The sequence below is a fragment of the Eriocheir sinensis genome, chromosome 31 (assembly GCF_024679095.1).
Source record: "Eriocheir sinensis breed Jianghai 21 chromosome 31, ASM2467909v1, whole genome shotgun sequence".
Taxonomy (NCBI): domain Eukaryota; kingdom Metazoa; phylum Arthropoda; class Malacostraca; order Decapoda; family Varunidae; genus Eriocheir; species Eriocheir sinensis.
In genome coordinates, this window is record NC_066539.1 from 2,711,137 (window position 1) to 2,723,018 (window position 11,882).

General features: G+C 39.6%; 1 protein-coding gene across 1 annotated transcript in view; it reads right to left on the reverse strand.

Annotated features, from left to right (window-relative positions):
* Window positions 1-4,497: 4,497 nt before the first annotated feature.
* Window positions 4,498-11,882, reverse strand: part of LOC127005793 (uncharacterized) — a 14,024-nt gene continuing 6,639 nt past the window's right edge. Inside the window, exons 5-11 of the mRNA XM_050874907.1 lie at window positions 11,292-11,448; window positions 9,587-9,676; window positions 8,709-8,857; window positions 8,027-8,179; window positions 7,487-7,637; window positions 6,920-6,997; window positions 4,498-4,811 (exon numbers count right to left, since the gene is read on the reverse strand). Of these exons, the coding sequence (XP_050730864.1) occupies window positions 4,633-4,811; window positions 6,920-6,997; window positions 7,487-7,637; window positions 8,027-8,179; window positions 8,709-8,857; window positions 9,587-9,676; window positions 11,292-11,448 (957 nt within the window). The 3' untranslated portion in view covers window positions 4,498-4,632. The remainder of the gene's footprint in view (window positions 4,812-6,919; window positions 6,998-7,486; window positions 7,638-8,026; window positions 8,180-8,708; window positions 8,858-9,586; window positions 9,677-11,291; window positions 11,449-11,882) is intronic.

Sequence of the window (11,882 nt, forward strand, 5' to 3'; positions counted from 1 at the left end):
CATCCACCTTTCCTTTCTTTCCTTTCTACTGAAAGTATGCCTACATGCAGCCTGTTCCTAAAGAGGGTGATCTTTCTAATCCCTCAAACTACAGTCCTTTAGCTTTACTTTCCTGTCTTTCTAAAGCTTTTGAATCAATCCTTAAACGGAAGATTCGAAAGCATCTATCCACTATTGACATTCTATCTGATCATCAGTATGGTTTCTGCAAGGGGCATTCTACTTGTGATCTTGTTGCTTTCTTTACTGACTCCTGGTCATCCTCTCTTAGCTGTTTCAGTGAAACTGTTCCTGTTGCCTTAGACATCTCGAAAGTCTTTGACAGAGTCTGGGACATATTTTGCTTTCTAAACTACTTTCCTACGGATTCTATTCTTCTTTTTGTACTTTTATCCCCAGTTTCCTTTCCAGCTGTCCTATCTCTGCTGCTGTCACTGTTTTTCCCGGTCCGTAAACCTATCAACTGTGGTGTCCCACAGGGTTGGAGCCTGAAGCTCAGGATGAAAAACACAGAAATTTTTTGTTTGAGTTTTATTATTTTTACATTTATCTGCTGTTTTAGTGCACTACTTTGAAGCCTATATAATATTTTCACTTACAAGAGTAAAGTGAGAACCATATGCTAAGCTGCGGGTGGCCTCGGTGCTCAGCTGCTCATTTCCGTCTCATTAACCTTTGGTGGATAAGAACTCACTACTCTGGGACACAGGGACACATGGCACGTCCAGGTTTTGACAGTTTGCCTTCTCTAGTCGCCCACAGGTACCAACCAAAAGGGAAGGATGAACAGCTTGGTGAGCTAGGCACTGAATGCTCAGACTGGGATTGAACTTGAGCCCGCTGATTCATAGTTAACCCTTACGCCACGTTAGGCCTTAATTTTCATCTATGCACCTTATATATACTAGTTTTATGTCTTGGATGTTTTTTGGAATTTTTGGAAATTGGGTGAATATTCCAAATTGCATACTTAAAATGCAACATAAGTTAAGATATGTCATGAAACAAGGCAACGATTAAAAAAGCAACCTAGATTAAGATATGAAAGTCATGGAACAAGGCAACGATTAAAATAGATGGTGTTAAGCAAAGTCTAGGAATGAGGAAAATGTTACCCCCAAAAGTATAACTTACACTAAGACATTCTTGAAATACAAAAACAAAAAACAAAAATCAAATAAGAAGTGGGTAGTGACTGACAACCATCACATGGCGAACATGTTAGATTGTTATTATTGCACCATACTCAATACCAGCTCAACTACAACTACCAACAACACTAATGAGGAGTTTTATTATTGAAAACCCCGTTCATATTGTACCCAACTCAAAAATATCCATCAATAAAGTTTTGCGTTTGTTTTAATCACTTAAAATTAATAAGAATTCGGGACCAGATAAAATATATCATAAATTACCTTGAGGAAAAAAATGAATTACTCCTCTCATTTTGATTTTTGGTTCCTATATTAGATTGGGAGGGGCTGTTATTTGCATAGTCCCTCCTGACTGGAAGATGGCTAACATAATACCAATTTTTAGGAATGTTGTCAGACTAATGCAGGGTAATTGGGTCATGTATATCCTAAACTACTTTAGGAACCAATCATGATACTCATTCCCATCAGACTCTGAAGAATAGCATAGTTCCTACTTATTAGAGGAAGACGAACGTCACATCACTTTTTAGAAATGCTATCAGACAAATGCAGGGTAATAATGTTACATATATCCTAAACTAAAGAAAACAAAAAGCGAGGTACTCACTCCTCTTACACCCCTATTTAAATATCCTTTCTTTGGATTGGTATAATCCCTATTATGACTGTTTCACGATATTTTCAAATGTCGTTAGGGCACATCAGTCTAAGATCAGTGATAGGTAAGGTACATTATAAGTTGTAAGTTACTAAGTCATTCACTAATAGGAGATAAACAGCACATCACGAAAAAGAGATCATGCTTATCAAATCTTTCTACTTTCTGTAGCACATTGTAACACAATCACTGGCATTAGATAGTTTCACACCATTAATTAACTAACTTACAGAATCAACGACTAGTTATTGACGGTAAGGTACACCAATAGGTTGCACACTGGCTGAGCAACAGACAGCAAAGAGTAATCTTAAGGAGCTACTTCAGACAGTGCCAACCACTAGTGTTGTCCATCAGTGCTCTGTTCTCGAGCCTGTACGGTTTGCAATCTGCATTGATGACATCGGTGATGGATTCAGTGATTTCATTTATAAAATTGCTGACGGCACGGCGATCACTCACTCAGTACTCTTAGGCTTAGACAGGCAATGGCTTCAAGAAGATTTATTTGAAATTTGAGCATCGTCTGATTGATTGGAGATGTCCTTTGTCGTAAATAAATGGCAAATCATTGAAAAGGGAACTAAAATTAGGAAAAATATTTTTGAAATTACATTAATTCGGTGTTTTAAAAATTTTGGTGTCAAGCTCATCAGACGTTTAATTCTCTCTACAGTGCACTAAGACAGAATAAAGGGAACAAAATGTCATGATGTATTAACCAAAACTTCTCGTTCAAAAGTAAGATGTAATGGTGTAATTTTACAATAGCTTAGTCAAACCTCACTTAGAGCACGTGGTTCAGTTTTGTTCCTCACAATGCTAAGAACATTGCTTAATTAGTCTGGGTTCAGTGTAGGGCAACCAAGAGGCGGAGGCGGGAAGCGGTGGCCTGAAGAAACCGGGTTCAAGTCCCGCCCGCCGCTTCAAGATGATAATTTCCTGTCACCGCCGAGTGGCCTAACACTACCTACATGTTGTCCTAATGATCACTTATGAACCCGAACTTTAGCAGAACTCTCTAGAGCAGTGGTTCTCAAACCCATGGTCGCCACCCAAATGAGTGTCGCGAGAGTGTTTCTGAGGGTCGCTGGAGAGTTATGAAAAAAAAGGTCCTTTTGCCGCGATTTGGATACGTCTTAGTTTTTTGCTTTTTTGTTTTATTTATATAATGCTTTCAATTTTTTCTGGATATTAATCTGTATTAAAAGAGCTTTCATTTGCCACCAAGCTCGCCTTCCTAGCTTCAGTAGTTTTCGTTCGAGCCTTCTAGAGGCAATAGCAATGCCACACTAGACAAAAACGGCAGTGTCGGGAGTTCGTCAAAATCGCTCTCGACAGGGTTTACGTTTCGAGCTCTAGCAACGAAACTACTGGGAGTAGAGAAATGTTATGCACCTTATTGGAAAGCACATTGGCAGGGCTGAATCATTTGTTAAATAACTTCTTTGTAATTCTAAAAAAATGAGTGGGTTTCAAGGTTGGGAACTCAAAAAGTTTTTTTCCGAGTCGTTTTTTGAGAATTTATTCGTTTTTTACCCTCTCGAGTCGGTTTTCGAGCCCGGTCGCTGATTTAAAAAAATATATATAGCCCTTTCATTTTGCCGTCGATTGATTCCAAAAACCTTTCTGTAGGCCTAGTAATAAGGGAGTTATGGCAATTAGCACCAAAGCGGTTGATTTTCCAAAATTCGCTGCGGTATATTTATCACACTAGTACATTCATTTCTTTCCACAATAAAAACTGTAGTGCCAGTGTCCTTCTGTTCCAACGCCATCTATTGGCAACAACTGGCCACACTCACTCCTACTCACTTACCACTATTTGGGTGGTTTTTGGGATATTTATATACCTTCCTCAATTTTCATGGCACTACAAAAGTGTGTGTATATATATATATATATATATATATATATATATATATATATATATATATATATATATATATATATATATATATATATATATATATATATATATATATATATATATATATATATATATATATATATATATATATATATATATATATATATATATATATATATATATATATATATATATATATATATATATATATATATATATATATATATATATATATATATATATATATATATATATATATATATATATATATATATATATATATATATATATATATATATATATATATATATATATATATATATATATATCTGCCAATATCCCGTAAACGCCCCTATTACATGTTGACACATTTAGGGTCCAGGTCAAGACTGTATTTAGGGTCGCGACCAGAAAAGTTTGGGAACTACTTGAGTCAACAAAATGAGTTCTGGGGGGCTGCATGAGCCAAGCAAGATGGTGCTACCATAAACACTTGCCTGTGCCACTAACAGGCTGGGACCGACCATATGTTCAAGACCGATATGTTCAAGAAGGCTGTGCCTTAATATGTTCTCTCGAGTATCACCGATTCTGAAGAAAACTGATCGAGTATTTTAAAATATTCAGTGTCCACTTCATTTGATGGCGCTAAGCTTAAATGTAAATAAGCAATTTCAGACTGCTCAAAATTCTTTTTCACCTGCGTAGTTGTACACGCATGGAACAATGTCCCACCCTTAGTGGTTTTGTGCAACAAGATTGATTAATGATTGAAAAACATACTTGACCGCCACTTTTTCCATCCCAACATTAGGAAAGGTAGAGATGCAGCATCCCAGTGCTCGTTTGATGTCGTTTCACTCAGGTTTAGGTCAGCCGATCACCTCCTGAAGCCCAATATCCTCTCACTATATAGTGTGGCGAGGCTATCATAATCGAGTAACCTATTTCTTCTGCTGCTGCTGATTCTGTAGCGGCGATTGTTCGTTGATGGGAGCCACGCGCCGCTTCCTGTAGGTGATGATGACGGCGATGGCGATGACGAGCAGCACGCCCAGCAGCACCCCGACGACGATCCCGATGTTCCGCGATACGCCTGACGGAGCGGCAGGGGTGGTGGTCTCTGGCGTGGGGTGGGCGAAGAGAGAGGGAGATAACGCCACTGTTATTTGCTTTAAATACTGATGTTTTGATTTATATTACTATCATTTTGATGTAGAAACGATTTATGTTATTATTATTATTATTATTATTATTATTATTATTATTATTATTATTATTATTATTATTATTATTATTATTATCTTTTGTTTTCACTATTATTATTATTATTATTATTATTATTATTATTATTATTATTATTATTATTATTATTATTATTATTATTATTAATGTTATTATTATTATTATTATTATTATTATTATTATTATTATTATTATTATTATTATTATTATTATTATTATTATTATTATTATTATTATTATTATTATTATTATCATTATTATTATTATTAGCATTATCATTATCATCATTATATTATTGGCACTATTCACTTTCAGACCCTCATAATCGTATTACGTATATATACTTATAATAAGTATCCTGGAAGGAAAAAAAATCCTATGTATACTCTTTCCCTAATTATCTTTCTAAAACAAATTTCTATCCACTCACAGGGCGATTGCTACATTATTTCACATGTCTTAACAAACACCTCGGCAGGAGTTACAGGAATTACACACTCAAGCTAGGTGCTACAAAACGCCTAACCTTACACCTTGGTGGTTTTTGTCGACAGAAGGAATTTGGTGTCCTTCAATGCCTCAAACTCAACTTTCCCACCTTATAGCTCATCACAACCATCTAAACGTCTATCCCCTATTCTTCGATAACACTCGGCTGTTCCTCTTCTCAGTATACAACATTATAGATCTATCCTTAAATCAAACTCAGCTTTTTTTTTCAAATTTCAGCAATTTGCATCGTCTCCAGCATTTTTTTTTTTTTTTCGGCTCCCCGTGATGATGATGCTAAAATATGAAATTTTACGAGGGCCTCGTCCGCCCCTCGTCCGAATATGCATCTCATGTATGAGGGGGCTCCACACAAACATCCATTATGGACAGAGTCAAGTCAAAGGGCTTTCATCTCATAAGCAAGGATGGAGTGAATACAAGATTTGTGTATTCGAATACAAATACGAATACTTCAGATTCCAACGAATACGAATACGAATTCGAATACATTGAAATGGAATTCGAATACAAATAAGAATACATCTTGAAAGTATTCATGAATACATTCATGAATTAATTTTATTGAAAAATACCTCCTTGACGTAACTGGGTGTAGCACTGTTCTAAAGTTATGCAATAGTAAAATGAGCTCATGAACCTGTACAATACAGGACGATTACACGTCCGCCCAGGAGGCTGCTGTTTTATTAAGGAACAACGGCTGTTATTTCTGATAACAGATTTTGAAGATCTGTCAGATAATTTACAAAGTAAGAATACTTTTTTCCCTTTTATTCGAATACGAATGAGAATACTTTGATTTCTATCAATAATTATTCGAATACGAATACACCCAAAAACGATATTCGAATGTATTATGTATTCGAATACGAATATCGAATACGAATACTTCATCCCTGCTCATAAGCTCCCTATACCTCTTACTGATAGTCTCAATATACCTCTTAAATACCGCCGTAATGTAGTCTCTTTATCTCCTAGCGCTATTGTTATGCGAACTGCACATGTGACCTTGAACACTGCATGTCTCCACCCTTCCTGCAGCCTCGCTTCACACGGCTTTTTATACTGTAGCCCGCCCTTATGCTGTTTGATTAAATCCCAAATACAAAAGTTAACCAGCATCTTCATTCTTTCAACCCAGTCACTCGTAAACTTTGAAAAAGCCGTTTTTTACCTGTATTTCCTTCTTCCTAAGGCCTGAACGCTTTCAAGATGTGAGTTTCAAGACACCTTGCCAACTTTTTTAGAATATTCAATTAGGATATTGTGTTCCCTCTTTGGAGCAGAGCATTTTTTTCCTTTGAATGGCTCCTCTACTGTAAAAAAATATAGTTATCGATGATTTATGATATGTTTCCACACACGACAGGATCCCCTTCGTTTGTGTGTGTGGGTGTGGGAGCCGTGTGTGTGTGTGTGTGTGTGTGTGTGTGTGTGTGTGTGTGTGTGTGTGTGTGTGTGTGTACTCACCCACAATGGAGTCCTTGGTGGGGAGGCCTCCTTGCGTGGGGGTTTGGACGGTGCCGGGATGTATGATGTGCTGTCCGCCTGTCAGAGGGGCATCATGGTCAGCATTAGTGCACAGGGTGACTACAAAGAACATACTGTAACGCTACACACCTGGTAGCTACATGACATTATTATTCTCCCTGCACACAAGCTTCACAAGGAATGTTAAATATCTAAAAAGCATAACTATGAAGGCCTTCTTATAAGTGAACACTCAATCATCACTTCTAAGAAAGCTTTGATTAACAAATTTCTTCTTAATAATTTTAAAAGTGTATAGTTATAAGTCTGTCTTAATACAAGTATACTATTTCCAATAATTTATAGGAAGATGTCAAATTATTATGTGATAATATTGCTTGGTTTTCGTCATAGGGATCTTTAATATATAGAAACGAATCTAAGGAAGTATATGTTTAGTATTTCTCTTGCTATTTACATCAACTGACTGGAATGAGGAATGATCTATTGTGGAGACAGCCAAAGAAGAGTCCCCATTCCCCTCCCAGGTACCGCGGCGCCACCTACCAACACATCGGACGTTTACGAAGGCGACGAAGTGCTCGCCGCCCTCGTAGGTTGGGCCTTGCGGCGCCTTGACGACCACATCAAGACTCTTGTAGTTGCCTGACCCGAGGAAGCTCGACAGAAGCTCAGTGTTGTTGACTTTCATTATAAGCTGGAAGAATAACAGTTAATCCATATAATTATGGAGAACCGATCGATGCAATGGCTTCCAATATATTTACAATCATCTTTCCAACTCCATTTGAAGTCTAAAAACATTTTTAAACAAGTTAGTTTTCCCTTAATGCTTTCATGATTTTTCTCCACTTTAATGGTATTTTCGGAAATGCCTGGGAACAACGAGTAACTCTTGCTTTCATTAATAGTTTTATAGTAAAGCTGGAACAGTCGGCAAACTTTCCACAGAAGGGTTTAGTTGCTAGGTAATGTCTAGACATTAGGCAAGCCATGCACGTGGGCCAACGAGACTAGTGAACAGCAATAGTTTTGGCTCTTATAGTAACACACACACACACACTAGTTTTCTCTCTCTCTCCTCACCATTTTAGTGTCTTCCTCCAGGTAAACGGTCACCTCGTTCCACGTGCCGGGCTCCAGGATGTTGTGGGCACCGAAGGCCTCGTCCTCCAGGTTGCATTGGCGATTCATCAGATTGCATTTCTGCATCGCCCCCCTTGTTCCGTTCACCCATAACTGTCCAAGGTTAGAGTTCAGGGAGTGTTGTTATCATCAGTGTCATCATCATCTGTTACACAAGCATCATCATAATCATAATTTTAGTCTATATTTATCATGCGCCGTGAAACATTTCTTCCCTCGAGGCTGCAAGGCTATTAACAGCGTGATTGCATATTTCTTATAAGCGAAATTTTAAATGAATCTTTTAACGCTTCTGCTTCACAGAACAAACACACTACCGCTATGATGTGTTTCACAATGGCTAAGTTGTTTGAAGTACTTAAATAAACCAACGTAACAACCCTTCTTTCAAAGTTACTAGTGTTAATGCTGAATTTGACTAGCAGGTGAAGGGAAATTTCACTTCCTATATGCCAAAGGGTAAGAAAGTGAGGCTTGGTGATTATATGTCTCTGTCGCCGCCCTGCCCTTTGTCGCAGGGATGATGAGGCCCCTGACTCCGGCCCTGGTTTGTGTCTGTGTGTGTGTGTGTGTGTGTGTGTGTGTGTGTGTGTGTGTGTAGAGAACAGATGGCAGTCCTCACCTTGATGTTGACGCGGCCAATTACGATTTCCATGTGTAGGGCGGGATGATTCGGGAAGACGACGAAGGTGAAGGACTCCGAGACTGGCACCCCGCTGGGATGGGTGGGGTGGTCCGCCTCTACTCGGTACACGGGACATTCTGGGAACGCTGAGATGACACACTGAGCATGAGTAAAGAACCCGCAAAAACACATTCGTGCGTCTTTGAGTCGAGTCGATGCGTGTGGTCACGTTGTTCCCTCCTTTCTTGTTTCGGTCTTTCAGTCAGTGTCAGTCAGCGTAAGGTAGCATGCATTTGGGATTGCTGGGCAGTAATTTACCAGCTTCGTAGCGAGATGGTATGTTTTCAGCTTGGAATGTGGACATAATTCGAAAATCTATTATAATTCATGAGAGTAAGTTTTAATGGATGTTGTGTGTGTGTGTGTGTGTGTGTGTGTGTGTGTGTGTGTGTGTGTGTGTGTGTGTGTGTGTGTGTATATATATTCTGTCCACACTTGGCATTTGGTGTCACCTAAAAGTTGTCCTCATTAATTATCTACAGAGAGAGAGAGAGAGAGAGAGAGAGAGAGAGAATATCAGGGGTGGGCTATGCTAGTGCCTTGTTGATGAATGGGTTTCAGTTCTCTGTTCTAAGTGGCCCAGTTCCTTATATAACTCAAGTTTTGCATATGTAGCTAAAAAAAAAAAAAAAGATAAACAATGCCCTCTTTCGCCCGCCTCGCGATTCTAAACCATCCCGCCTTGTCATGCGTGACTCAGCCGCTGTCAGTCATCACTCCTTCACCATGCCACCTTTTTATCAGTATGCATGTGCTGCCTTATCATTATCATCATCAGTAATAGGCCCTGACAGCCGCCCAAGCTCGACACTCACCCATGGAGTCCAGCGGCAAGGAGGTTCTGGGTGCTGGTGAGGTGGGCACGGCAAGCGGCTCAATCTTTATGTATGGAGGCCTCCCGGGATCTGCGGAGTGATTGTGTGTATTATTGCTATTATTATTATTGTTATTATTATTATTGTTATTATTATTATTATTATTATTATTATTATTATTATTATTATTATTATTATTATTATTATTTACTATCATTATCATTTTTATTTTTTTAATATATATATATATATATATATATATATATATATATATATATATATATATATATATATATATATATATATTATTAGTTGAAGAATACCTATAACGCTTCATTACTTAGCTCCTCCGTGGAACATTGGTTAGAATGCCTAGCTATCGTACGAATCCGCGGGGCCAGCTGGGGCCATACTTATAAAGAAACAGGACCCGTATGCTCGAAAGATGTGAGGGGGCAGCTGGCTCCCTCACGCTGGCACGCCTCACTTCAACCGCGGAGGGGCTATGCTCAAACGCGTAAGATACACAAGTTAACACAACAATCGCTGTGGAAGGCTTAGGATTTAAAGGATGGTCGGTCCCAGCCTTTTACTACCTTATTTAGTCAAAGGGAGGCTTTTAAGATTTATTAAGCGTTCTTTCTTTTGCTAACCGCTTTCCAAAATAATTTCAAGGTGGCATAAGCCTTCTGAGATAATTATTATGAAACTTACCATGAAATAAATAAAACTCCGATATAACAGCTGCCTCGTGTGGCGAGGGATGGCATCCATGGGCTTAAGGATGCCAGCGAAACGCTTTCAGCAAGGGAGGTGATCGAAGGAAGGATGAGAGCAAGGAAGAGGGAAGGAGCTAGGGAAGGGAGGAATTAATGAAGGGAAGGAGGGAATGACTCAAGGGAGTGAAAGCAGGGAAGGAAGTGAAGGATGGGAGGAAGGGAGTGAAGTAAGGAGGAAATGGAAGGAGAGAAGGAAGGAATAAATGATGAATGAATGAAGGAACCATCTGCTTTGGCGACGTGTGGTAGCTTGTGAGGCAACATAGTTGTCAGTTGCCGCCAATAACAGAATATAGCTGATTTGTTTTCATTTCCATTTTCAACTTTGAATGTTTTGTCCTGTTTACAAACATTAGCTTATCCATTACTTGCATGTGATTGGTCAAACGTCAGTGAATCCTTGCCTGGAGTGTCAACGGGTGGCATGACTATTTGTCTCTCAGCCACTCGGCCAACGGGAGGCCGAAGGGAGCAAGGCGATGCTTCGTGCATCGGCCTCAGGCAACTCCCTTCAGCTGATCGTGGCAAGAGCACGGTGCACCCTTCAAAAGATTCTAAGGGAGAGTTTTGAGAATACGGCCCCATGTTCGAATCCCGACCTGGGCATTTGGCGTGCAGCTCATTTAACTGTTCATTCTGCCTTTCGGGCTTGTCGATAAATGAGTACCTGGGGAAGGTAAACTGTGGCAAACCCGGACATCACACTGGCCCTGTGTCCCGGGGTGATGGGTTACTTACCACCACAGGCTCAAAGTGCCAATGCGACGGCAATGAGCACCGCAGCCACGCGCAGCTATAGCGTATGCACCCAACTTTACTTGTTACTTTACCAAAGCGTATAGTCTTTTGCCCTACGCTCTTGATATGAGAAAAGAACATTACAATAACATTTCATCACACACACACACACACACGCACTCACTAACCATCACACTCGATTTTAAGTGTGGCGTCGTAGAAGGGGCTTCTGGGAGGAACAACGAAGGTGACGTAGTCGCCGCCGCCGCCACCGCCTTTACCTTTGGCCATCGGCATCATGTTTTTGCCCATCACGTGAGTCATCATGTTGATGTCCACGGTGATCTGCATGGCGGGAGAGACGATGGTGACGTGTGTGTGTGTGTGTGTGTGTGTGTGTGTGTGTGTGTGTGTACAGCAGTGGAGACAGCTCAAGGGCAAAAGAAAGAAAACAATAATGAAAAAATGCCCGCTACTCACTGCTCCTATATAAAAAAAAAAAAGGGAGTTCAGAGGAGTGGTCGAAAGAGAGGTGAATTTCGGGTGAAGAGGTGTCCTGATACTCTCCTCTTGAAAGAGTTCAAGTCGTAGGCAGGAGGAAATACAGATGAAGGAAGATTGTTCCAGAGTTTTCCAGCGTGACGGATGAAAGAGTGGGGATGCTGGTTAACTCTTGCGCAAGGGATTTGGACAGTAAAAGGATGAGCTTAAGTAGAAAGTCGTGTGCAGCGAGGCCGCGGGAGGTGGGGAGGCATGCAGTTAGCAAGTTCAGAGGAGCA